The following is a 27878-nucleotide window of genomic DNA, read 5'->3' as shown; positions in this document are numbered from 1 at the left end:
GTTTAAAATAAATATCATTTACTTTCTAGGCGCTTTTATTGAAAAAGTACGTTAGTTCCAGACAATACATAAGTAGATATAATAAACTAGATAAAATTATTTGTAGAATTCATATTCGCTTTCATCCTTCTTGATGTTGTTTTTGTATCCCTTTTCGAAGTCTTTCGGCAAAACGATGTACCTGGATTAAAATAAAAATATAAGTACTGACACTTAATAAGGCCCGCTTTCCACCAAAGCGGAGAGGAGTGGAGACGAGAGGATATGTGTTTTGAATAACCAATCAGATTTCGTTATTTACACATTTCCTCTCCGCTTAGCTTCTTCGTTGGAAATGGATTAAGCGAAGAAAAATGAGACATCTCTCCTCTCCACTTTGGTGGAAACTGGGCTTAACAGTTCTGTCATCTCCACTTACACTCAAAAGGTATATTACAGGGATGAAGGAATCCAGCAGGGATAAACGCGCCATATAATCCACGGTTAAAAATATCCATTATTTTTAAAAACGGTACTAATAATGGCGAGAGCATAATGGCCTACGCAGACCGGGACGGCATGGCAAGGGATTTTAATTTTTACTCGTGCACATTCAACCCTAATTTTACAGAAATACGACATAAATTGCTATGCTTTAAAATGAAGCTGTGGTATTGAAAGTGATTTTTCAATGCCACAGCTTAATTTTTATACATTTATATACACAAAACACACCTGTTCTCCCGCACGGCCTGCATGCCGGCCTCCTGGCAGATGGCGTTGATGTCCGCCCCCGACACGCGGTCCGGCCGCGCCACGAACTCCTCCAGGTCCACCTCCTCCGACAGGTTCATCTTGGCCGTGATCGTCGAGAAGATCAGACGCTTTTGACGCCTGCGAATTAAGGGATTGGTAAGTTTTTGATTTCGTCTGGAAATTGCGCTTCGCGTTGAGAGATTTTTCTGAATAGACGCTATATGATGGTCACAACGGACGGTCTTAGGCAGGTGGATACATGTAAATATGCATTATGTGTAAAAATAAATATTGGACACCGCAACATGAAACGGCGGCATCAGTTATTTTGTTTACCGCTTTATTACGTCCGTCTCCGGACGCCACCGCTATTGGAGAACACAAGGGGGGTCACTCTATATGACGAAAAAAATTCTTTAGCTATCTATTAAACGTGCCTATTGCACGACAGCAGCTCTCGTTCGTTTGTTTTTCATCAGTATAGAGTAACCCTCCGGATATTTCTCAAGACAAGCAGCGTCACCTCACCTGTCAGGCAGCGGGAACTCGATCTTCCTGTCCAGGCGGCCGGGGCGCAGCAGCGCGGGGTCCAGCGTGTCGGCGCGGTTGGTGGCCATGATCACCTTCACGTTGGTGGTCTGGTCGAAGCCGTCCATCTGGTTCAGCAGCTCGAGCAGGATGCGCTGCACCTCGCGGTCCGCGCCCGTTTGCGCGTCGAATCTGTAAGGAGAGAGTTTATTGTAGTTTATGTCTTGTGAAGTGGCATTGGTAGATAGTTACTGCTTGAGCCTTAACGCCAGAACCGATTTTGATGAAATTAGGTGTGTAATAGTGCGTATGTAGGAAGTTGACACTGTGGATGAGTCATCCACGGTGGATCAATGCATAGGCTGCTGCTAAATATGCCGGAATAGCATTAGCAACAATTGTCATCATTATGTAGCAATCGTCTACGGCTAATAGGCGCTCCACGGGAGAGGCCTCGCACTATTATAAATAATGACATATAAATTACATTCTACTACCCACAATTTTAACATATTCCATACCTCTTAGTGGCGATGGCGTCGATCTCGTCGATGAAGATGATGGCGGGGCTGTTCTCCTTGGCGAGGCGGAACACGTCGCGCACCATGCGCGGGCCCTCGCCCAGGTACTTCTGCACGAACTCCGACCCCACCACGCGGATGAACGCCGCTGCGGGGAAGTGTGCGTTAGGTGGTGGAAGGATTTATGTAATAGCATTTAGGGGATTTGGTGCAGGTAAAAGTTAGTGACATTTTGTATCATACTATTGGTACTTTTGAATGGTCATCGTTCTAAACAACTTTTTGACACAAATAAATATTTAAATTGATTAAAATATTAATGTGACCATGGTTACTTAATTATGATAAATATGATAAATGTTTTTAGAGCATTGTCATACAAGTTCTTTAAAGGAATAAATAATAGACGCATTTTTCCTGAAATAAAAATGACATATGTATCTAGCCTATCTGAAACCTAGTTAAACCTAGTTAAACATTGTGAGATATGGCGTTTCGACTTTCTCCGTGTTCGGCATCATAAGGGTCACAGTGACAGTTAAATAAAGTCCATTTTTCTCTCCACCTTTAGTTTGCAAGGTGCGGGTGCCTATATAAATAGAGTGAGTCGCCCGCGCGCCTCAGTTGTAATATCACCATGCAGAAATGACTAGGTTTCAGATAGGCTAGATACATAATATGTCATTTTTATTTCAGGAAAAATGCGTCTATTATGTAGTCTGAGCCTATCTGAAACCTAGTTAAACATTGTGAGATGTGTTTATTATCGCATGGTGGAGAGAAAACCAACTGTGACCCATAAGCTACTGATGAGTATATCAGTAGATAAATATTTGAATCTATAAATTTATAATGCATAGATTTCTAGGTAGTAGATATACTAAAAAGAAAGGTATAAGTATAAATAAGACTTAAGTACTTCCTTATTATTCGTGACTTGTCAGAAAGTTATGGAAGGTATGTACCTATACATATAGGTAGGTATTATACATATGGATACACACAGTGCCTCTTCGAAAGCAATACTTATAAGTATGTAATTATTAATCAAAATCTTGTTATTTGTAAAGGCAATATTTTTAACATACACTAGCCGAATGGATGGAACCAGTGAAATACTTTGCAACAATATTTAAAAGCTGTAAAATGTAGAATATCGATCCAGGCCGCTGGGGCTCAGGCCAGCACATGCTGACTAGGGTATGTAATTCTGGACTGACCTCAGAAATGCAGCAGCCGACCCTGGAGCCTCGTGGACCTGCTCAGTCAGCCCCGTACGACGACACGGCCTGCAACACCTGGCGCGGCATCTAGTCCTTGGAACGATGAGTGGTGCTTGAAGGGAAGATAATTTTACTAAATATCACAGCCTCATCAGCTACTGGAAAAGATTAGATGAAGGCTGTGACACTGGCGGATAACTAAGTACCTATGCAGTTTTTCAAAACATGATGCAGGTCACCATAATCATATTCTAGATTGACAAGTAACACACAGTCTAATTTTGTATTCTAACTAACTCGGCGGTTAACGAGTTCCTGTGCAGTCCTACTAGGAAGGAAAGTTATTTTATAAGCCTTTGCACCGATTTTGTTGGCTACTATCATTCTGTATCATCATGTGTGAATATTATGAGCTCTGGCAGCATTCCTTGGTAGATGACATCAATTAATAAAGATTGATTAACACAACAATAACAATTATAATAGTTGATAAATGAAAACCGGCTAAAATGTCTTAACTGCGTAAGTAAATGATGCCCCCAGGATAAGTAAAATGTTCAGTACTTCATATGAAAAACATTAACAAGGTCACCTTTAGGTATGTTCGTCAATACTAAGGGCAGGTCCCGGCCAAAACCTTAATTTAGGCTTCGCCTTGTTGCAACTTCAAAGGTACGTAGGTACCTACTTACATTGTTGTAGGTTATGAATGTTGAAGCGTGTTAAGTAGAATACACAAAGCTTTCTGGTCGGTTCGATTTTAAAACCATTAAGTCAACCAAGACAAAACAAAATAAAATAGCTCGATTAAATAAAGATGGTACGTAAAGATGTTAGTTGTACCTGATCAGACCTGATGCAACGACAGCCAACATAGATAGACTCTCTAATCTGTGGAAGCAACAATCATGGTGGCGGGAACATGGACAGTTGGACGAGCCACCTCGAGCCTGACTTATCAATCAGACTTTTAATTGACAGTTCGCCAACAGCAGATAGCTTGCGGCTATCTATAGGTAAACTTAGGTAGTTAGCTATACCTAAGAAGGCAGCTAAGGAAGGTTACCTACTTCAGCGACCTGGTATTGCAGTTCTCTCACGCCTTGTACTAATGTACTCCCTTGCGGGGTAGGCAGAGGTGCATTGCTGCACCCACTTTTCGCCAGAGTGTTATGTTAGTCCCAATGTAGGGGGCGGGCCTATTGCCATTTTACGGGCACATCCAAGACCGCCGGGAATCGAACCCGGGACCTTCGGCTCAGTAGTCAGGGTCACTAACCACTACGCCATTCGGTCGTCACAAAACTTAACCAAAATGGAATTGTGAAAACAGCACGTCTGCATCTTAACCAGTCAGTCTAAGTAGTTTCAACAGATACAGTGTTGAAAAATTGTTATGAAACGTTTGACCCAGAATCGAATTAAAAATACATTTTCATTAGAGAAGCCGTTTAGGCAAGAATAGGTACTTGCACTCTTTGAATTGTGCTCCAAATGATGACCTTCGAAATTCATAGAAATTTAATGACGACTGCCATTGTTTATTATCTAGCCCAATAAATTGAGTTGGGCTACGGCTACACGTGATGTGATACACAGTACACAGTAGGTATATGCATGTTCCCAGAATAGTGGAAATTATAATTTTACCAAAAGGTAGTCGTCTCGTGCAAGAGCACCGTTACTCGATTTATTCGATACACAACTAGTAGACAGCTGCTGCGTAGGAGGTTCACGCATTTTTCAACAAAGAGCTCGGACACACACTCACAATCCACTGGGACATAAGGAAGACAGCTAATATGGTGTCACTCAGAAACCGCGATGACACTCTGATCATGATCACCCGACAGTAGAATCATAATAAATTCGGTAACTTGTGAAGCGGTATGGTAAAGCAATAGCGACTTTCACGAAATCAGGAATTAGCTCAGTGCTTTCAGGTTGAACACTCGCCGGTAGGATTCACTTTGCTCACAGCCGAGAAAAGAAAAGACTCAAAGCTGGAATCTGCCGATGTGTCATGACACTTAAAGATAGTGTCTGGGGGGTCACTTTATATGACGAAAAACGAACTTTCAGTGCACTGCAGCGCGAGCTATCTGTTTGTATGTATTAAACGTGCCGATTGCACGACAGCTCTCGTTCGTTCGTTTCTCATCAGTTTAGAGTAACGCTTCTGTACTTACCGTGCGTCGCCATTCCCATGAGCAGTCCAATGATCTTTAGGCAGTTTAGAACAAAACTGCATTAGACAGTTTCTTCAGCAGACATCGAAATAAAAATAAAAAATTCTTGCACAACTATCCCCAGGACCAGTCTACAGGTCACTTTGGGCAGTTCAGAAGAAAGCTGCTTTAACAGAATACCCTACCTCAGCGGAGGCATCAAATTGAAGTGCTATAACACTTGTAGAAGCGGTGCACGTTACCCGATTTGTCGTCATCCATGCCGATGCGGCTACGGCGACTGCAGGTGGGTACTCAGGCTTCGTTGGTGTGCCCTTGTATGGCTAACATGACCAACCTTGGCAGTAAACGTTCGTCCGCATATGCCATAATCACTGATGAATAGCGCACGATACCTTCTAAAGAAGTCACTAACAATGATGGCTGATGATGATGATGATGACCGTGCTAGCAATAGTGCAGGCGGTTCCGCTGAGCATAAAATCTCTTCCCAGACAGGGGCGTTTGGATCTGGCAACCAGAACAGGAGTGCCAGGTGTGCGCAGCGATGCAGGTGGGACAACACAGCCGCCAGGGCAGGAGTGCATGGCTGGGTCTATGCAGCGATGCAGGTAGCACAAACCGGTGGGCAGGGCCAGGACCGGGTGTACAGCCGCCAGGGCAGGAGCGCATGGCTGGGTCTATGCAGCGGTGCAGGTAGTAAAAACCGGTGGCCGGGGCCAGGACCGGGTGTACGCTGCGATGCAGGTGGCAAGAGACGGCGGCCAGCGCAGGAGCACAGGGCCGGGTGTATGCTGCGATGCAGGTGGCACAAACCGGTGGCCAGGGCAGGAGCGCAGGGCCGGGTGTACGCTGCGATGCAGGTGGCACGAGACGGCGGCCAGCGCGGGAGCACAGGGCCGAGTGCAGGTTACACGAAACTTCAATTTCACCGAATCGGCCTGCCTACCCTTCAGCGGGTAGGTACCGGCGCGATCACATTACTCACCGCACATGCCACAATGTCCCAACATACTGAAACTCGGAGCCACGTGCTTCCTGTAAAAAATCCTATGACGGTCCTGGAAAGCTCCTGTTTGTAAAGCCTTACATAAGCTATAATAAAGTGCATTATTGTAATAGCAAAGTCTTTATCAACTGTTTTCTAAAATATTAGAAATTGAGGGTAGAAAAATACCTATATTTTTATAATTTTTTCCTGTATAAAATAAACATTATGCTTTACTTAAAGCGGTCATTAATGTAAGTATCTAGCTCAAGCGCCACTAGTAGGACCGGAATATGTGATCAATCATCACTACTACTATTGAATCGGACCCTACTGCGTGGGATAAAAATCCCAAGCGCCGGAGCATTATGACCAGTGGCTGAGCTTTTAAAAGCAGTAATTAATAGCATTTTACTCACGGCTTATCAGCTCAAACCGTCGTTGCGAAATCCTCAGCAATGGCTGCGTGCGCAGCAGCCGGCAGGCCTCGCTCCCCGACGCCACGTGTCGCGGTGGCCGCGCCCCGCGCCGCCTGGTCCGCATCACGCTGCTCCCGGCAGTGAGGACTCCGCAAATTCAATATTATATTTTTCCCCGTTCGGAGCGAAGCCGACGAGAACCGTGGCTACATTGAGCCATTTTGCCGAAGTGTTCACTTCAAAAATCAAAAACCAACTGAGGCGCGCGGGCGACTCACTCTATTTATATAGGCACCCGCACATTGCAAACTAAAGGTGGAGAGAAAAATGGACTTTATTTAACTGTCACTGTGACCCTTATGATGCCGAACACGGAGAAAGTCGAAACGCCATATCTCACAATGTTTAACTAGGTTTAACTAGGTTTCAGATAGGCTCAGACTACATAATAAGCTTCACATTAAATTGTCTTTCAGTCAGTTAATTACAACAGTGATGCACATTATAAAGAGTACAAACCTGTAGTATGATGGGCAACAGCCTTAGCCAGCATGGTCTTGCCGCATCCGGGGGGTCCGTACATGAGCACTCCCCGCGGTGGTTCGATACCAATCTGTCTGTACAACTCCACATGGGTCAGGGGCAGCTCCACCGCCTCGCGGATCTCCTGCTTCTGCGTGTCCATGCCTCCGATGTCTGAGTATTGCACATCGGGCTTCTCGTCTAGAAATTTACAGAGGCATTTTATATATATATTTTTTTTGGCGTTTATTAATAAATTCTTTGGTATTAGATATTTTTTTATAGATAGGTTTTTATATAGTTAGAAAGAACTAGAATTTGTATTTTCACTATGAAGTCTTTATGAATTGATAGGTTTCAATATGAATTGATAGTTTAACATGAAATCTATAAACTGCATAAAATTATCTAACATGACATTGATACAAGAAACTTAATGATCTTACCAGCTTGCAGCATAGAGATGGAGCTGTCAGCCTCCGGAGGCAGCACATCCACAAGGGCATTGGAGTGTTTGTGAAGAGCTACAGATGCTGAGGGTTTAAGCAGCTCCCTGTCAATTGTTGACAGAATCCTGACATAGTAGTTGGATCCCGTTGTGCTGCCCACTGCAATCAAATTAATCATAGAAGTTAAAAAATATTATCAAATTTATAAACTTGATTAACTACTATGTGTAATTAGACATGAATAAAAATGCTGCCTTGCACTAATGCTAAAGTAATGTCTGTTTACTTACTAAGGGTTTATAAGATTAATAAGATTTTATATTAAGCTGCAATCTTGCATGTAAGCATTTACTAACATTGTATCTATGAAAAAGACCACACCCCACTAAACACAATATGTTAGGGCATTCTAAAAAGGATCTAATTTTAAGTGAAAATAATGTGTAGTAATATAATACCTATGCCGGTGTTCTGGTCAACAGCTTCTAAGAACTGTCCGATGACTAGTGGCACCGACTGGATCCTTTTGACTTCTTCCTGTGCATGGAGGTATTCCTTCTTCAGGTTCCTTTGTTCATCTTTTATATACTCTTCTTGAACTTCTAAGAATTCTAACATACGCTGTAGCTTCTGTAAATTTAAAAGACAAAGAGAAATCATTAGCAAACATATTTTTTTGTTAAGGTTATTAACTTAATTTTGAAGCTCTTTGTATTTGTTATGGTTTACAAAAAGTTATCAAAGCAAACAAACCTTGTATTTTGTGTACAGGTCCTCAGACTCCAAGTCATCGAATGTTTGGGGGCCAGTAAAAGCTATGCATTTTGCATCTACGATCGGATCGTCCTGGAACAGTTAAAATCGATTATTACGTAAACAATAACACCAGAGGTACATTTCAAACTAAATCTGTTATTAATTAAACTTAATATTCACCTTTTCCGGCAAGATAATACCAATTTCTTCCATTTTTATACAAAATTCTGAAAAATAGCACAGTGAGAAGCAATTTTTCAACCAAACAAAATGTCAACGTCAAACGTCAGACGCTTTCGTGAAATGTCAAAATATTCGCTTTGTCATCTCGTGTGATCGAATATGCTTTTAAAGTCAACGACATAAATAAAACGTTGGAAAAAGAATAGTAGTAAGCATAAAAAAAATCCATGCTGAAATAAAAAAGTTGTTCAAAAGCCTACCAAACAATCGTTTTCACAGATGCAATATTTATTACTAAGAATAATAATTGAGCATCTCTTCTTCAGTGTCTTGTTCAAGGAATATCTAAGTACGGCTTTGGCGCATTGACGGTAGGTATTTAAACGTTTAGTCCAGTCAATAAATGACCCAAAATGAGGTGTAGAGTGCGTGAGCAGGTAACTAAGCGATTCCTTCAGAAACTTGTTCAGGGGGCTTAGGTTGTTAACATACCAAAAGTCCTGACTCCTAGGTGATGAGCGGGGGGGAGGAGAGGGGGGTAAAGGTACGAATTTTTGGTTTTTCGCTTATATCTTGAAAATGGTGCATCGCAGAGAAATATTTTCAAAGCATAAAATGGAGTTCTTTAAATTACCTAAAACTTTTATACCATATGTATTTTTCTAATTCCTAACCGTTTTCGAGTTATTACCCTCGGAAAAAGTTAAAATTTACAAGAAAAATCTATTCAAGTCAAAACATTCATAAACATTGCATCATATTTTCTAAACCGATTCATAAACGAAAAAAAATAATAGGAAAGAATTTGTAGATTTTTAAATTTCCTTTTAACATATATATAGATATGCTGGTTAATGTCCAACCCGCCTAAAGTTACAGCTATTTTAAACTTGCATTTTGCTAAAGTTACTGACATTATCTCACCGAGTTAGTGAGCTTAAGTGTAAGTAAAATAGCTGTAACTTTAGGCGGGTTGGACATTAACCAGCATATCTATATATATTCTGGGTATCGAAATAAAGATATGTTTAGATACGAGCGTTGATCCACGTCAAGTAGGAGGTGACCCGAGTGTAGACTGACGGTAGCCCCGCCTGGCAGGACGACGTGTGGCCGAATCCAAATGTGTTCACACCAATCTGCAAAGATCATCGATAATGTATTATTGTTCGAAACTTAATGCTGCACATATACCATGACATTACCAAAATAATAATAGAAACACTTGGGCAAAACGCCAGGAACGATTCTCACCAGAACTCTTCGCAATTCAGAAGCAATTTCGACGACGAGTGGTCCGCCGGTGTCTCCCTGGCAGGTGCCCTTGCCGTGGTCCCCGCTGGTGCAGACGTGTGAGCTGGTGACGGAAGCTCCGTAGTGGCGCTGGCAGGCGGCCGTGCCCAGCACCGGGCTCCACATGTAGCGGAGACTCGTACATACCTACAATATTTTAATATAAAACCTTTGAAGAATAATAAATAAATAAATATGTGGGGACATCTCACACACGGCCATCCAACCCCAAGCTAGGCAGAACCTGTGTTATGGGTGTCGGACAGCTGATATATCTAAGAATAACACATCACCCTGTTTCTCTATTTTGCCCTTGAATAAAGATAATGAACAACGTCAGGAAATGATGATAAGTATCTTCAAGTGGTTCCCCGAAAGGGGAAAGAACCGTGAATATTGTTGTAATTAACCAATTAATAGTTACCTACATTTATGGCCAACTGATATGTATCGATTACCTACCCTATTGATAAAATGATGGTAGGTAATCGTTGGTCAATATCGAATCCATCCTTTACTTACTTAATTCCCGCTTATATGTATGATTAAACCTATGCTTTTAAGAAAAATATACAGTACTTCTAGTATAGGTTTGATAGTTCGTCGAAAACTATAAAACTTTCAGTTTTCTTACATACAAAGTGGCGCTTCTACGGGAAACTATCATGAAACTTTTGACAGATAATGTATGCAGGTGACAGAAGAAAACCAAAACTTTTTTCGTTTACATAAATTGCAAAACTCGTACTAGAGGCCCTGTGGTCTTAAAATTAACTACATTATTTTTCGTTGTGATCATGCCAACAATCGTCTATTGGACATTTGCGTCAATCCGAAAGGTATAGTACCTACGTATTCCGTACGCACCATACGGATTGTCATGAATATAAATGTATGGAGAAACGGCGTCGACAATGTCGATGAAGTGGACGCACAATTGTTTGAAAATCTGTACAACGAATAATGACTGAATACGATGTGTCCGTTGCGTACGATACCGTTACCGATAGGTGGCGCTTACCTTGCCAAGGAGCTTTTATTAGAGCTCTCAGTTTTCGGCCTTTCTCATCCAACAACCATTATATATCTATTTGTATTCGATGGGAGATCCCTAAATGCAATAAATTGTACCTTAAAAAAGTACCTAATCGCAAATCAGATGCTTATCTGAAGATTGTTTTTATTGCAACTAATAGATTGCTAGACACATATAAATAAATAGATTGACACAGAGAGTTCGTAAACAGTTCACACAAGTATTTCATCCAAAATGTTCCGTCTTTGTGGAGTATTGTTATTAGCAGCCCTGGTGCAGGGCAGCCCAGCGACGGGTGACCGGCTGCTGACTCCTTACAACTACCACGAGGAGGTCGGCATCCCGCAAGCGAAGCTTATAAAGGACGCTGAGGAGCAAATGAAGTACCAAAGAATCGTCGGCGGCTCACTTGCTGAAATCAGCGACATTCCTTACCAGGTATGGATGGACAAATATTTTTTGCTCCCAGAGATCCAGAATCCCATCCCATGATCAGAACTCGTCAACTCGTTTAGAGAGGCACAGGCACTATATCGTCAATCATTCAACAGTCTGACATCAGGGATCTATGGAGCAGTGGATCTTGTCGCTGAAGCTAATGCCTCATTACTCTAGGAGAGTGGCCTCGGGGAGGTAATTCTCCTACCGATACGAATATGATGGCACCCTCACTTACCGTACTCAAAGAGTACTTTTGTTTGGAAACCCTCGATAAAATGGAGAGGCCCCATGGATCAGTTGCAAAGGTATATACCAAACATAATTTTGCAACAAACTTACTGCCCCCCCCCTCCCTTTTAGGTGGGTCTGCTGGTATCGCTGGTGTCGGGCGCGGTGTCGGTGTGCGGCGCGGCGCTGGTGTCCAACACGCGGCTGCTGACGGCGGCGCACTGCTGGGCGGACGGCAGCCAGCAGGCGCGCCACTTCACGGCGGTGCTCGGCTCGCGCACGCTGTACAGCGGCGGCACGCGGATCAACACCAACACAGTGGAGGTCCACGCCAACTGGAACCCCTGGACGCTCAGCAATGATATCGCCGTCGTCACCATACCCTGGGTGGCTTATTCCAGTAAGTTTATGGTCTAAGTTGGTAAATACCGATAGCTTTGTGTCTTAATTCCTGAGGATTCCTGAATGTCTTTCCGAAGTCGTTATGCCTGTATCTGCTTCTGGTTCGTAAGGGAACCGGAAAGTCCGTAAAAGTTTTAGTTAAACGGAACTAAGGAAGATACTACAGTCAAACTATATATAAAGTCCTGACATCAAGGAGTGCGATTTTGCTAAGACTTTTTATGATCATCAGTTATTTACTTACTTTTACATACATTCACGACTTTATAGTTGGACTGTAGTTATACATATTGCAACTAACGTACTTTCTGTTTTATTTTCAGATAGCATCCGCAACGTCGCTTTACCGGCTGGATCCTCTACTTATGAACGCGTGAACGCTATGGCTTCAGGATACGGACGGTCTACAAACGGTAAGCTTGATGAGGAAACCTTTAACAAACCATCATCGAACGACGATTGACATCGAAGTTTTTATATCTTACAAAAGTTTCCCAGAAATCGATTGTTAATGTTACGATGATTGTTTCGTTAATAATTTAAATATTAGATTAATTCAGTAGATTCATTCAATCGTTCATTCATGTATTAATTCATTCAATTTACTTATAATATCATGGTGGCTTGGTGGCTATCTCGATATTGTACCTTACAATAAACCTCTGTTCAATAAAAAGTCTTTCTTTAATTTCAGTAACCTATCCTAACGAAAATACCAGTCCACAATTCACAACAACCAATGATGGTGAAAGTAGTGTAGTACTTTTAGTGACGTACCTATTACCGAACGGCTTCTCCATTCCAGATGACGTGATCAGCAGCAGCGCCACTCTCCGCTACGTGTGGAGCCCGGTTCTAAGCACCACTGCCTGCCAGCGCCACTACGGGGCCTCGGTCACCAGCTCACACGTCTGCATCAGCGGCAACCACGCAGTGGGCACCTGCCAGGGCGACACCGGCGGGCCGCTGGTCGTCGAGACTGGCTCCAACTTCCAGAAAGTTCTGGTGAGAATCGTTTTTGGCTCTTTTACCTCAGACTGAAACTAGAGACGCTATTAGTTTTCGTACTGGCTGTGGACAGGCCAATACCGTAGGGAATCCGACACACATAGCTGCAGAGGATGATGACGGAATACTCTTTTTAGTGTTGCATGGCGAGAAGGTGTTTTACAATGGCTGGATGGAGTAGCATGTGTGGGTATAGTGTTCAATACCTAATCCCCGGCCGTAGCATAATATTTGTTTTCGGTCTTGGGTGATAAATATTTGTGATGTGTGCTATGCGCTTTTGAAGCGTAGATAATTATTATGACCATAACATTCCAGTATTGTAGGAGGCTGAAGTCCTGCAGCTGCATTGGGCTAATTACGGCCTGTGTGTTTATAACTTAAATAACTAGCGTATGTAGGTACTTTATCATACGCTGCGTTTACTTTTAACCATAAATTAATCCTGTATCTACAGATTGGAGTGAGTGCATTTGGCTTCGGTCACACATCGTCGTGCCAGGCTGGTCTGCCGTCTGTCTTCACTCGCGTCACCACCTACATGACGTGGATCAACGCTCGTCTCTAGAATAATAACTACTTTGGTTTACATATACAAGTTGTATAACCTACATATAATAATATTTATTTAATCAAATGGACCAGGCAAGAAAAATAAAGTGCATTTAGTAAAATATTTTTGCATCCTCATTTTTTCAAATTATGGTGTGCGATACCATGATGCCCGTACCTGTACTTACCTACATGAGTGAAGAATCCAACTTATTAATACTCGTATCTACTTCCGGATATAGCATAGAAAATATCTTCAGTTAATTTAGTGCAAGTGCCTGCGACTGCAAAGGACATAGGGCTCAAATCTATAGTGAACCTTCGGTGAGCTACGATCATTACAGGCACCATTGCAGGAAAGTTTCAAATATAGCACACCTTAAGTAAACAGCGACAAAAGAATGAAATATAATCAAATAATGATATCCAGATATAACTGATCACCTGTACCTACCTACTTAAATATCCACGCTACACCAACCCTTGCAATCCGTTAATAAAACAACCGAGCACCGAGTTCAATTTCATCCTTGAAAATAAATCAAATGGATATAAAATCAGAGTATTATTGGCTCGTAGATTGCTAACCTGCTAATAATGTCTGCAGTGCAGATCGGCAGGTCACGGGCCATAGCCTCCCCCACCGGGCACGCCGCGCTTTAAATCTGTGCTTAGATTGAAATAAACAATATGAACCAGTAACTGTCTGGGGTGGCTGATTAAGAGCATAGAGTACACCTTCAATACAGTGGAATCTGCACCAAAAAATATCCAACATATTGTATCTGTTCATTTGTCGGCAAAAAGTTTTAAATAAATAAGAGTTTCAGTTGGAGTTCACAACTCATTACGCTCTTGTAGAATGGTGTTAAGTGAGGAGGGGAGACTGTATTGATGTGTTTGTGTAGTCTATGTTAAGGGCAAGAACAATGTTCGCAGCCAACTCTGCGAAATGCAAAGTTTGTAGTCGTTATAAACTGCGCAAGTTTACACCCATTCATTGCACCGTGTTGGCTACAGACTGCGGTGTAAGTAAGTTGTTCCATTTGTTGGATGTACACAGATAATACCGTAGCTATATAAGTACGTTGCTAATTAAATGCGCTAACAGCCTTTCAAAGACTGTTGTGAATTTGGACGGCTCGGCCCTAAGCACTGTAGGAATGTAGGATGGCTAACTTCAGTGGTCATTATTTTGTTTCAGTTTTGCAGGTTTTTTTGTAGGTAGTATTACTTCCGCTTACTTTGTCAGTGTTCGGGAATCGTTTATATGATATACATACACATAGCCTACATCACACACGAAACAATAGAAAATATGATTATATAGCTGTTCCTTCGCCTTAAAAAGTTTTCCCGTGGGAATTCCGGGATAAAAAGTAGCCTATGTTCTTTCCCAGGGTCTAAACCGTATGTACACCATATTTCATTCAGATCCGTTCAGTAGTTTTGGCGTGAAAGAGTAACAGACAGACAGACAGACAGACAGACACAGTTACTTTCGCATTCATAATATTAGTTAGGAAGTTAGGATTAGGATTTCGGTATTCAGAAGCTTAGCAGTGGCTTGACAAAATTATACTTATGACGTACACACTGAAAAAATTGAAGAAGACCAAAGAAAAATGCTTAGAATTTCGAGCTTCAAACCTCGTCACTCAACGAACGGCTGCCACCGCTGCGAGCAACAGGACACCAAGCCTACCAACACCTTCATATCGTATCGACAACCGAGAGCGCCTTTTTGGACATCCTTGCTGTCTGATTTATACAAAACTAGCTGTTCCCGCGAGCTTCGCTTCGCCTTAAAAAGTTTTCCCGTGGGAATTCCGGGATAAAAAGTAGCCTATGTTCTTTCCCAGGGTCTATACCATATGTATACCAAATTTCATTCAAATCCGTTCAGTAGTTTTGGCGTGAAAGAGTAACAGACAGACAGACAGACAGACAGACAGAAAGACAGACAGACACAGTTACTTTCGCATTTATAATATTAGTTAGGATTGTAATGGCAAATCAGTCAGAAAATCACAGTGATATTGATCTGAGGCGCGAGCATAGGATTCGATACTATTTTCGAATCTACACGAAGGGTTGCTTTTACCAAACGCTAAACGTATTTAAATTAAATTTTAAATACATTTTGTACTAAGTGACAGACGTATGACAGGCTACTAAATACTTTTAGCGTTTGGTGAAATTCCACCTAACATGGGAAAAACAAATGCCACTTTTGGAACTAACAAATTTGCCTTACATTTTGACAGTGACATTTGACGATACGCAACGTAAACGGTGGTTTCGAATCCTGTGCTCGGGCAACTGTAGTCTGTTGTTTTATCATTTAAATGAACGATTACATGTGTTGAAGCAGGTTGACGCAAACCTTTTAGCTATTTATGTATACTTATGTTTATTTTTGGTTTTGTAGGTATTATCAATTTTCAATTTCATCATGACTGGCAGTAATGTTTAAAGGAGTAAGTACATCCACTTAGCAACCGTTCTGTATGTTTGCTATTTGATAACAATCATCACCATCATCATGACGACCCATTACGTCCCCACTGCTAGGGGACGGACGGGTCTTCTTCCAATTAAGGAAGGGAAGAAGAAGAAGAAGAAGACCACGCTGGTTTAGTGCAGGTTGGTGGACCCAACACAAGCAAGCTTGTCCTGGGAGAGTGGTAGGGCATGCAATACCGGAACAATTTTCAATACCGGTATTGAGTTCCGGTATTACAACTCAATACCGGGATCCCGGTATTAATACCGGTATTAGACTTCCTTCTAATAAATGGCATATACTGTGTTTAAAGGTCGTATACATCAAAATAAAACAAGAAAATGCAATCATATTATTGTTGTAGAAGTTTTAGAGTTTAAATTTTAGAATAAATTATTTTTTTACATCCGGTGCCGGTTTACGCATGGTCAACAGTAGATTTCTAGCAGCCGAAAACTGCATTAAACGGTAAGATAAGATAAGATAAAGATAAGATAAAGATATTTATTTGCTTGAATATAGGTAATTACAATGATGTTCGTTACAATAGAGGTCAGCTATATTCTACCCTTAAGGGTGTACAAATTTTCATATTTGCATGCAGATAATAATTAATTTAATTACACAATTCTATTATAAAATTTAAAATAAAAATCAATGTCAGTTAAAATTCAAAGAAAATAAATAAATAAAGGTACCTAGATAATGTATACAATGTCATGCAGCAAACATTAAAATATCAACAATTCTATATAAACTTATTCAATAATCAAATCATCAAAAAATTCATTAATATTGTAATACGGTTTTGTTACTAATATGTTTTTTAATTTATTTTTAAATTCTTTGATGTCATCGGTTTCCCTTAGTATTTTAGGAAGATGGTTAAATATTTTTGTTGCCATTCCGAATATACTTTTGTCAAGTAGTGCCGTTTTTCTTGGTCTAGCACATATTTTATTTCTATTCTGAAGTCGTTCACTTCTGAAAGAACTAAAGAGACACATGTTTGATTTGACAAATATTGAAACCTCAAATATGTATAAGGAAGTCAGCGTTAAAATTGAGAGTTTTCTGAAATATGGTTTACAGCTATCTGTTTGTTTCAGTCTACACATAGCACGAACACATCTTTTTTGGGCTCTAAACGCTCTATCTCTGTCTGTAGAGTTTCCCCAAAAAATTATACCGTAGCGAAGGGTAGAAACGACATAGGCATGATATGCTGTTAAAACCGTTTTCTGACTGACTACTTTGGAAAGCATATGTAGTGCGTATGAAAATTTGTACAATTTAGTACAGACTATTTCAATCTGTTCCTTCCAATTCAGGTTAGAGTCAATTTGTACTCCTAGAAATTTAGCACTATCAGTAGAAGTTATCGCCTTACCATCCCAAGCTATGTTTACTTGATTAAAATTGCTATTTTTATAATTGTTCGTAAATGTCATAATTTTCGTCTTATCAATATTCAAAATTAAATTATTTAATGTCAGCCAGTCTATTAAATTATTCAAATTTGTATTTATGTCATTGATTATCAAGTTATTGTCTGTGTCTGTAAAAACAGCGGTACTATCGTCAGCAAATAGGTACATTGGACAACTTACAGCTGTGGGAAAATCGTTAATATATATCAAAAAAAGCAGTGGTCCTAATACGCTTCCCTGTGGGACACCATATTTTACAGTTCTATGTTGAGATTGATATTGTGTAACTACTTTATTTTGAGGATTTGTTTTTGATATTACTGTAATTTGTTTTCTGTTTTGTAGGTATGATTCTAGTAGGTCGAGTACGTTACCTCTTACACCGTATGAGTAAAGCTTTTTAACTAAAATAGCATGATCTACTAGGTCAAATGCCTTTGTCAAGTCCATGTATAGGGCAGTAACTAGTTTCCTTTTATCCAGACTTTCAGTGACTTGCAACAAAAACTTATATATTGTTAAGTTAACATTTTTGTTCTTTCGAAAGCCAGCTTGTGATTCTGTAAACAGCGATTTCTGCTCAAAATAATTATATATATTATTGTAAATCACCTTTTCCAATATTTTTGAGAATATAGGGATGAGAGCTACTGGTCGATAGTATGCCATGTTTTCTCGATCCTCTTTTTTAAATAAAGGTTTTATAATTGATACTTTCAAGATATCGGGAAAAATACCATTTATGATACATAAATTTACTATGTGGCTTAAAATCGGGCTTATTATATGTGCTACGTATTTCAGGACTTTCGTACATATATTATCGTATCCAGTACTGTTGGTATTTTTTAGAGACATTGTGATTCTATATATGTCCTCAGGTGATGTAAGGCCTAGGAAAACAGATTTTTCTTGTTGCGGGAAACTGCAGCTATTACCATCTCTTTTCTCCTTTTGTTCACCAATAAGCTGAACCTGGTCAATAAAAAAGTTATTGAATGCTTCAGCAATATCCTGAGGATTTTGAATAATTTCATTTTGTTCTCTAATTTGATGTATCTCTTCTTTAGGATACTGTGATTTACAGTTATTTATAATTTTCCAAGTTTCTTTACACTTATTCTGGGACATTATAATATTATATTCATTTTGTGATCGTTGAGTTTGTTTTATTATGGATTTTAATCTTTTGGCGTATGCCTTAAATGCTATTTTATCTTCCTTATTTTTATACCTTCTATATTTCCATAGCATCTCACGCTTTCTTTTAGAGCACTGTTTTATGCCCTTTGATATCCATTTAGGACGTGTAGTTGCTGCTATTTTTACTTTTGTCAGAGGAAAACAAAGTTCATAAAATAATTTAAAACTTGTGTGAAAAGATTCAAACGCTGCGTTTGGATCATTTAAGTTATAGGCCTCTTCAAAACTTAATTGAGATATATAATATTTAAATTTATCAAGGTTTTCAGCAGTATACTGCCTTCTCTCTAAAAACCAATGTTTCAATGAACAATATTTTTTTACAGGGCATTTAAATAGTTGGGCAGTATGGTCGGACAATGCAAGTTCTATTACCTCAGCCTTAGAGCCTCGTGTGTTGTGGGCAAAGTTGTCTAGACACGTGCCGCTGCTCAATCTGGTTGGTTCATTAATGATCAATTTTAAATTATGACATGATAAAATATGTTCGAAGTGTGTACTTATTCTTGTTTTTATGAGGCGATCAATATTAAAGTCACCACAAATAATTGTCTTATTCGCAGTCTTATTAGAAAGTAATGTCAAAAGATTGTGAAGTGCATTAAAAAAAAATGTCAATAGTATTTGAGTCATATTTGGGTGGCCTATACAGGCAAACTACATTTATATTATGTTCAGTCAGGTTGACTGCACAGCATTCAAATATATTCGGAATGTTATGTTTATATGCTTCCTTTATTTCTAAATATTTATGCTCGCTTGATATAAGAATACAAGATCCACCGTGACATTTCTCCCTACAAAAGCATGCACCTAATTTAAAGTTCGGCAAATTCAATAATGTCATATTACCATTAGTCATGTTATGTTCAGTTATACATAGTAAATCAATTTTTATGTTGTTGTCTAACAATTCGTCTAGGTGAGTCGCTAGAGTATCTGACTTTGATATTAATCCATTGATATTTTGATGTAATATATTGATATGGTTTAAAACAGAGTTGTATGCACCATTTGCATTCGTTGATTTACAAGTACTAGTTTTATTAACGAAAAAGGTTATTTACAGGTGAAGAGTTATCAAAATTATTAGTAATGTCCATGATTTTATTTAATGAATGTACAATGTCATCAAACACTACGTTCATTCCTACGTTATTTACACATCCTTGTTGAGAAAACATGTCAAAGCTATATTTTATATTTTCATTAGAGTCCATTAAGAAAACATGCTCATGTGTTGATACATCCAAATACAATAGATTATTGAATGTCTCTACTCTCCAATTGTACATAGTCTTATATCCATTATATTTATAGGTCGGCATGCATATCAGAATGTTTGTGTTTTCAATATGCCTTGTAGCATTTCTTATCAAAAGAACTAGTTCAAAGTAGTCGCTAGTTTTTTTAAAGTCTTCTTCTCCTATCATTACAATGCAGACGTCCTTTCTAGTCAGGTTTTTTGTATTTTCAGCAAGATCTTTAAATAGTTCCCTGATTCCTGCATTTGTATTCAAGTTATGGCAAATTTTGTAGTTTGGTCCTAATTTTTCTTCACCAATTTGCAATATATTGTTAGTCTTGTTAGCGGATATAATCAAAACTTTCTTTTTATTGTCTTGCTTTATAGACTTTGGTGGCTGTCCGGTTGTCGATTTTGCGTGCTTATGTGCTTTGAGACTTCGCTCCGATTCAGGGTTAGTCTTAGCTGGTATAGGACTTGAAATACTAGTTTGTGTCTGGGCATCGAGTTTTTTAAGATGCGAATCTCTTGGTGTTTCCAAGGGATCGCCACATGACATTGGTGATGACATATTGTCAGATTTTTTTTTCCCCTTCTTCTTAGATAAAGTTGAACTGTTTGACTTCTTCAGTGAGCCCTCAGTGTTATTAATTTTTCTTTTGTTCGGGGTTGTTATGTCACTTTTCAGACTGTTGGTGACCTTTTTCATTATGTCATTGTCTTTTTTGAGTTTTTCAATATTACCTTTCAGTTCTGTATTTTCTAAATTTAATGTGGATATTTCTTCGTGAGCCGTTCTCAGCTCTATGGTTAGAGATTCTATTTGATCCTTAAGGGTCTTTATTTGGTCATCTTCATCATCGGATATTAATGGCATGCTGTTCGTGGTGCCATTTAGTGATAAATTTGAATTCTCAGCATTTTCGACAGTGTCGTTACTTACTGTTCGTGTGCGTCGACGTCTTCTAAGAGTGATAGTGTCCAAAAAAGTTTCCATTTTTTGTTTGGAATATCACACTAGAACAATAATATAGTTCACAAAAATTAAAAAAATAATATGTGATGTTGGGAATTGAACCCGCGCTCCCACAAAGTAATTATAAAATGAAAAAAAGAAACGTGCGATGTTGGGGATTGAACCCGCACTCTGTCAATTAATGAGACCACGTCTTGACCAGTACACCAGTATTGCCGATGTCAGATTGCTTGAAAATAGGCGATATAATCTCGGACATATGATCACGGACTAAAAAGACGTTAGTGGACTTTGAACTGTGTACTTTAGTGAATTGCACTATTGTTATTTTCACTTTGTAATAACGCCGTTTTATCAGTATTTCACTTCACAGTTTCACTTGTTTTAGGATGTTATAGTTACGAGTCACTGGATTTTAACAAGTAGCACTATTGTTTACGTACAATTTAACTCATAGTTATTGTTATTGTCACAGCTTTAAATTTCACTTTATACACCAATTTATTGAAAAATTTATTATTATAGGTCAAGAAAATCACTTATTTTACAAGATGACTTTGTTTATTTTACGATTTGTCCACTGTTTATATTTTTTAATTGTAAATAATACGGAGCTTATGTTATCGTGGGCTCAGTAGCGCCATCTCGACAACGGTTGGGAACAAGTAGGCTTTCACAGTATATAGGAACACAAGGCTAACTAAATCTTAATCGCCTTATTTATAGCCTAAAAAAGTTCGATTCCGGTATTACTTCAATACCGGTATTAACTTTCAATACCGGTATTGAAAAAAGCGGGAATTTTGTCCGGGATCCCGGTATTACGGATACCGGTATTGCGGTATTGCATGCCCTAGAGAGTGGTCGGGTAAGTGGGCAACCCGACTAGACTTAACGACTGCTGCCGAAGCAGCAACCGGGTCCCGCGGATTAACGTGCCGTCCAGCAAAGAACCACGGAAGCGTCCAGAAAAGAACCACTTGAAATCGGTCACCCATCCAATGGCTGACCGTACCAGTTGTTGCTTAACTTGAAGGTCGCTCAACAACGGACGCTTCGATTATTAACAAGGATAATGATAATACCTATAGGCATACATTTTTGATACTGATTGCATTTATCTATATATGCAAAACTATGTATAATAACTTATCTGATTCAGATATTTTAACAGATTCAAGATGTCTTCAATGGTTGCGCGGGCAAGCTTGCTATAACCGTAGACACATAGTATATAAAAATACCACCCAAAATAGTTACTTACTTGTAAATCTTCTAATAAACCCAAACCAAACCTTTATTTATTTGTATAACGTTCTAATTCGTAGTATTCTCAAATATGACGGTATGATTCGGTCACCACACTACGTACAATTACATAAGCACAAATAACATAACACAATGCGTGGTGCAGTCGGCATGCCCCGGCCGGGACGCGAACCTCTCACATCGCTCAGCGACCGCAGTCACCGATCACCTGTCCGGAATGTACCCGCGGCTGCCTCACCCTGTATGTGGAGCATCCACCTAGCTATGTGTATTGTATACAGGATGTGGTAGGGATGGCGTTCTTAAACCTTCGTTCTTATCCAGTATAACCAACACCAACATAACCTTGTCGTATTATTTTGTAACTACATTATTATAAGTAGAACACATTTCACCCTGCATTATTGTATTGTCTGTAGACTCATACTTAACATCAAATTACCTTTCAAGTTTGCTGTAGTAGCTAGACTAGACCTCTCCCGCTCATACTCATAACCTAAACAGCGGAACTTTGGGCAACAACAGTAAAATAAGGCAATATAAACAAAATACAAAGTCCAACTTCCATTTTCATAAAATGTGTGCCGTGTCGCTTATACCATTGTGTCGTAAACAAGACTCTGAAGAGAACGCTGCCGTATTAAAATTTAAACTCTCGTGTGTTTAAAAGCACTACTCTCTTTGCTAGTTTAAGCTGGATGCTGCCTGCGGCATTAAAAACCATTTGCAAACATAAGCTAATTCCTTTTTACGAAGAAAAAACTGAAGTGAGTGTTGCGTTTATTTACTCAGTGCTGTGTTCACTGCATCATGTGTGGGCGGCGCGGCGCGAGGCATGAGTGCCCGCCACGCAATGGATCATTGCCATTTCTGAACTATGCTATGTTATTGACTTATATCATTATTACGCCTTCAGGGATTAGATATGAATGCTGACTCGGGATGGATTTAATTTTGTACTTAATAAAATAAGAACAGCCTCGCTTAGCTAAAGAAATCCGACCGAAACTCGAAGCCGTTATTATTTTGAGCCATGTTTCATAAAATCAGCATGCAGAGTGCGAAGAAATTAAAAAAATATTTTTGTTTAAATATCTCTTCGCTGAAAGATAAAAACTCCCATGCAGTGGAGAACAGCCGCGGTAATCCACCGCGAGTAGCTCTCTGTGCTCTGTGAGGCTTTGTACATTAACTTGCTCTATACACCTGCATCTAAAGACAACATATTCTTTGTTTTAATTATTTGTATCAGCTCGTTCTTTGTACAGCTGAGCTGTGGCAGTGGCAGCGGAGGCGCTTAGGGCTAGATTTAGGTCAACCTACAGAGTGTAGACGTTTTTTATACGACCTAGTGGAGGAATAAGTTGTGTTATTGCTGCTCAGTGCTCTACAATCTGTTCGGATTAGTTAAAGTAGCTGCGAATACATGTCTAGATATTTTATTAAACTAAGGAATTAGGTTTTATGTTTGTTTGTGTCGGGGTCGATACAGAAAAAGTGGTCCTGTTCGTTTTTGACTTTTAAGATAAGGAACCATAAAAACTAGCTACATATTAATTTGCAATATTTTGAAATCAATACTCGCTTTAACTAATACTTTATAAGACTATGAATGATAAGGATTCATCGATCGCCTGATTTAATTGCAAAACAAAAGTCACGTTTGACTTAAAGTATTATGCGATTTGAATGATACCAGTCGTAATATCAGTAGATTACATAGTTAACATGTCTATCTAACTACAATATCAAAAAAAGTAGGTATACATTTTGAGCATAAACAATACCTTGACCTATGGGTACGCAAGATTTTAAGATACGAGTAATGATGAGTATGACTCTCATGCTTAATGTCAAAGCAGAGTTAAATTTAGGTCTTTACATAAATTTTTAAATTTACCTACTAATGTCATTATTGTTTTTTTTATTATAAATACGCATGGAAGTAATAATACAACAGAGTCGTGAGCACAGGATTCGAAACCTCCGTTTACGTTGCGTATTGCTTGCGTATCGTCAAATGTCACTGTCAAAATGTAAGGCAAATTTGTTAGTTCCAAAAGTGGCATTTGTTTTTTCCATGTTAGGTGGAATTTCACCAAACGCTAAACGTATTTAGTAGCCTGTCATACGTCTGTCAGTTAGTACGAAATGTATTTAAAATTTGATTTAAATACGTTTAGCGTTTGGTAAAAGTGACCCTTCGTGTAGATTCGAAAATAGTATCGAATCCTATGCTCGCTACACAGGAATGCGCACTGCACCAAAAAAACGAGCCGACAGAGATAGTCAGCACGGAGCCCTCCATCTCTTTCTATTTTTGGTGACCATAATTTTAGGTAATTCATGAGACATCACTTCTAATCTATCATGTCGCGAATAGGTGTCGATGGTCTCAAAGTCACCTATTATTCGAATAATTCGATTGCAATGTAGGTACGAATGTATTTTGGTGATATGACAATTGAGTAGGTAAACAAATGGGGTGTAGGTAAAATTTGTATAGGTTTTAATTAGAGAGTTAGGATTGACGTAAATAATAAGATGAGCGAAATGAAACAACACACATTTTTATAATAAGTATAATACAATGTATTTATTGGATCTTCTTTAGTTACACGTTACTATTCTATTCTATTTTCTGTGGGATAAGTAGGTACCTTATTAAATTAAATTAAATTAAATCTGTCCTTCAATACGCTCCGCAAGGTTAAAATATCTCAACCTAAGTGCTTCCGCCGGTTTTAAGCTTTGTTCAGTTATCAAATAGTTTTTATGTAGATATTTTTAGCTTGTTAATTATCTTATAATACTCATATCTATCACCAAGAAAATCAGCAGCTCATAACTCTTTACTAGCCTTATAAGATAACAGCCACAATAATACTTAATGATACTTAGGTTTATTTTATAACAAAAAGTTGAATGAAACAGGTCCTAATTAATGGAAAGTGATTCAAAAGTACGAATGAATGGTCACCCTAACCATAAAGTCTCTCACAACCAGTATAAACGTCATCCGTCATCTTGACAACTTCGGTCTTGTCGTAAAGTATTTAGAAAAACTACCAATATTTTTTATGAAATTATTATTCATACAAATACCAAATACACTCACGGGCAATGAAAAAATTCCACTTACAAAATTCCGACACCAAACAATCTAAATTTTTTCAAACATTTCATTTTAAATTTGAACGCAATATAACCGTTTTTAGTTGGTAATATCCTAATGCTCTGTTAAATGTGCTTCAATGTTGCAGAAGGCATCATTAAGCTAGCTTTTTCCGTTTAGGAGTAATTTGGTGCTTTTCTCAGTGGAACCTTTTCATTGCCCGTGAGTGTATTTCATTAAAATTACATGTTTATAATGATTTATTATAAATTTGTTTTTGAAAATGATATGATATACAGTAGTCTATGAGTTAATTTAATATTTTTTTTGCATAGCTCTCTTCGTTCAAAATCTACTAAAGTTTACACAACTAAATCCTGGCAATTGTTAGAAAAGAGGAAGGGCTCTGTGGTAAACCTCTCTATCGGCTCGCGGCCTCTTTCACTTCAAATATAAATCTTAAGGTGAATTCGTTAGGTCTATTTTTGTTTGCATCATTTTGGTGAGTGTTGTATTATTACTTCCATGTAAATACGACAGCGGCAGAGTCTGTCAAAAACATTTCACTTGAACACGGTAGTTTTCCTCTATTTATGGGATAGCTGGATAAAAAAATAAACTGTCAAAAAGTGGAGTTGCCATCGCACCTATGCAAAAAAAAACCGGCCAAGTGCGAGTCGGGCTCGCGCACAAAGGGTTCCGTAGCAGCAAAATTACAGTTAAATCAACCTATCTCAAAAACTATAAGAGATACTTTGATCAAACCAAAAATCGTTGAAAGAGTTAATTAGCATGCATCACCTCTATTTTTTTTAGAATTTTATACCCCGTAGTTATAAAAATAGAGGGGGGGGGACATACTTTTTACGACTTTGAGAGCTGATATCTCAAAAACCGTTCACTTTAAGAAAAATGTTTTTTAGAAAACTTTATATCATTTTAAAAGACCTTTCCATTGATACCCCACACGGGTATGTACATCGAAAAAAAAAATTTCATCCCTCAGTTACATGTATGGGGGGCCCCACCCCCAATTCTTTTTTTTACTATTTAGTGTCATATTTTTGTAGCGGTTCATACAACACATATTCCCATCAAATTTCATCACTGTAGAACTTATAGTTTCCGAGTAAATCGGCTGTGACAGACGGACAGACGGACAGACGGACATGACGAAACTATAAGGGTTCCGTTTTTGCCATTTTGGCTACGGAACCCTAAAAAGGGAAAACGCAGACACAATCAAAATGCGTTAAGTCCATAAACGGGAGCGTCGGAGTGGCGGTGGCTGCTGATGGATGGTTTAACTCCGGCTCGCCATGCCGGACGCCCGGCCCGCCCGGCTCCGGATCAACCCGGATGAAAACTTTAAATCGGCTCGACATTTTAACCTGCCCTGCCGGGCCAGTCTCGTCTTGTCAATTTGCAACTTGTAACTCAAGTTATAAAGTTGCTTAGGATCGCTGTGCTATGCTATCCATCCTTAAAGTAGCGCGTTAGAATCAAGCTTAGGTAAGGGAATGAGCTGATTCAGCGTGAAAATGAGCCAACTTTTTTTAAATGTCGTATTTTTATATGAAAGAATTTGCAATAATAGAAATGTAAAAATATATATATTTGAATCAATTAAACATTTAATTCACATAATTCTTATTTCTTGCAATTTTAATGGCTAAATGCACATTCCTAAACGGAAGTCCAGCGGACGGGCGTAATTGCAGTAACAAGGGTGCTCTAATGATATTTAGTCCTGTGGCATTAACGTCCCGACGCTGTCACGTTGGCAACACAATTTAAATTTAATTTTATTTATTTTGCAATCTTTGCCGCCACTTTTTTCTGACACCGCAATTTTATCGCTTTTAAAAGCAACAGTGAAAGGATGGCGTTCGTAAATGAAATTTTAAGGTTTCAGCAGTTTTTCTCAAAGGGTAACTAAACTACGCGACAAAGGCTAGGTATAATTTATTTCGAAAAACTGAATTATAATTCTTTGTATTATTTTTGTTCTGATGGCTTTGTATTGTAAAAGGGGTTTGAGTAACTATGCAGGTATTTTACTGTAAGTTATTTATTTCGTGAATTTCCAAAAGTCGCAACTAAAGTTGTTCTGCTTACTATACTATACAATTTTTGCATCACCCAGTATGTTTTTAATAAATTGATAATAATAATAATAGTTTAATTACATGAAAACATAAAAAAGTCTAAAAGTTTAATGACTGTCAAAAATAACAATCCTAACCATTTAGTTGTAGTTTTGTAGGTACAATGTAGAGTGTAGATGGAGGGAGGGCCAAATGTCGGCCGCTGAAACATCGCGCCGTGAATGTGACATCAAGTGACTAATAGCAGTTCATACAGACCACCCAACTCACCCTTGCACTCACCACCACTTCTAAACCAACCACCCTAAAGCTCAATTTACCTCGGCACAACCGTTTGTAAAACTTTGTACTTGCAGACCCATAGACCATACGTTTGCATACACATAGCGTCAGTGATAATCTACTAAATGAGCTCTAATGGTATATGAAGTGGACCAAAAACATGCAGTGCATTTAGAAATTGTTATTTAATAAACCTTTTATGGCCCACTGGATTTAAGTGTGTGGGAAGTGGATAGTGATAATACCATTATGGTGCTAATTTTCAAGCCA

At 38.9% G+C, this 27878-nt stretch overlaps 3 protein-coding genes across 5 annotated transcripts; 1 reads left to right on the top strand and 2 right to left on the bottom strand.

Annotated features, from left to right (window-relative positions):
* Positions 1-17: 17 nt before the first annotated feature.
* Positions 18-8680, bottom strand: LOC105391017 (26S proteasome regulatory subunit 6B). Its single transcript, XM_038114037.2, has 9 exons — positions 8511-8680; positions 8328-8420; positions 8033-8204; positions 7572-7733; positions 7123-7326; positions 1785-1932; positions 1264-1455; positions 715-873; positions 18-181 (listed from the first exon to the last, which is right to left on the bottom strand). Exons 1-9 carry the CDS (start codon positions 8541-8543, stop codon positions 97-99), a joined length of 1248 nt encoding a protein of 415 aa, XP_037969965.1. The 5' UTR covers positions 8544-8680; the 3' UTR covers positions 18-96.
* An 841-nt stretch (positions 8681-9521) lies between these two features.
* Positions 9522-10216, bottom strand: LOC105397690 (chymotrypsin-like protease CTRL-1). 2 transcript variants are annotated; one of them, XM_048627200.1, is made up of 3 exons: positions 10100-10216; positions 9768-9953; positions 9522-9652 (listed from the first exon to the last, which is right to left on the bottom strand). In XM_048627200.1, the coding sequence occupies exons 2-3, from the start codon at positions 9930-9932 to the stop codon at positions 9542-9544; spliced, it is 276 nt and encodes a 91-aa protein (XP_048483157.1). In that variant the 5' UTR covers positions 9933-9953; positions 10100-10216; the 3' UTR covers positions 9522-9541. The 2 variants fall into 2 exon arrangements, with proteins under 2 accessions (XP_048483157.1, XP_011568011.3); XM_011569709.3 differs by lacking the exon at positions 10100-10216 and having other exon boundaries at positions 9768-10044.
* An 817-nt stretch (positions 10217-11033) lies between these two features.
* On the top strand, positions 11034-13595 carry LOC105391008 (collagenase). Of its 2 annotated transcripts, none has more exons than XM_048627197.1 (5): positions 11034-11280; positions 11644-11911; positions 12237-12326; positions 12719-12959; positions 13015-13452. In XM_048627197.1, the coding sequence occupies exons 1-4, from the start codon at positions 11077-11079 to the stop codon at positions 12952-12954; spliced, it is 798 nt and encodes a 265-aa protein (XP_048483154.1). In that variant the 5' UTR covers positions 11034-11076; the 3' UTR covers positions 12955-12959; positions 13015-13452. The 2 variants fall into 2 exon arrangements, with proteins under 2 accessions (XP_048483154.1, XP_011560715.3); XM_011562413.3 differs by having other exon boundaries at positions 11035-11280; positions 12719-12918; positions 13379-13595.
* Positions 13596-27878: the final 14283 nt, after the last annotated feature.

The sequence above is a fragment of the Plutella xylostella genome, chromosome 18 (genome assembly GCF_932276165.1).
Source record: "Plutella xylostella chromosome 18, ilPluXylo3.1, whole genome shotgun sequence".
Taxonomy (NCBI): Eukaryota; Metazoa; Arthropoda; class Insecta; order Lepidoptera; family Plutellidae; genus Plutella; species Plutella xylostella.
This window is presented reverse-complemented; position numbering and strand designations above follow the sequence as displayed.

What these genes read in the sequence shown, in the direction of transcription:
- LOC105391017 (XM_038114037.2), bottom strand. Translation starts at nt 8,543, where the DNA reads ATGGAAGAAATTGGTATTATCTTGCCGGAAAAG. An exon ending in GTATTATCTTGCCGGAAAAG is followed by an intron (nt 8,421 to 8,510) that starts GTGAATATTAAG and finishes TAACTGTTCCAG; the next exon opens with GACGATCCGATCGTAGATGC. An exon ending in TGACCAGAACACCGGCATAG is followed by an intron (nt 7,734 to 8,032) that starts GTATTATATTAC and finishes ATTTGATTGCAG; the next exon opens with TGGGCAGCACAACGGGATCC.
- LOC105397690 (XM_048627200.1), bottom strand. Translation starts at nt 9,932, where the DNA reads ATGTGGAGCCCGGTGCTGGGCACGGCCGCCTGCCAGCGCCACTACGGA. An exon ending in CTGAATTGCGAAGAGTTCTG is followed by an intron (nt 9,653 to 9,767) that starts GTGAGAATCGTT and finishes TGATCTTTGCAG; the next exon opens with ATTGGTGTGAACACATTTGG.
- LOC105391008 (XM_011562413.3), top strand. Translation starts at nt 11,077, where the DNA reads ATGTTCCGTCTTTGTGGAGTATTGTTATTAGCAGCCCTGGTGCAGGGC. An exon ending in ATACGGACGGTCTACAAACG is followed by an intron (nt 12,327 to 12,718) that starts GTAAGCTTGATG and finishes TCTCCATTCCAG; the next exon opens with ATGACGTGATCAGCAGCAGC. An exon ending in CCAACTTCCAGAAAGTTCTG is followed by an intron (nt 12,919 to 13,378) that starts GTGAGAATCGTT and finishes CTGTATCTACAG; the next exon opens with ATTGGAGTGAGTGCATTTGG.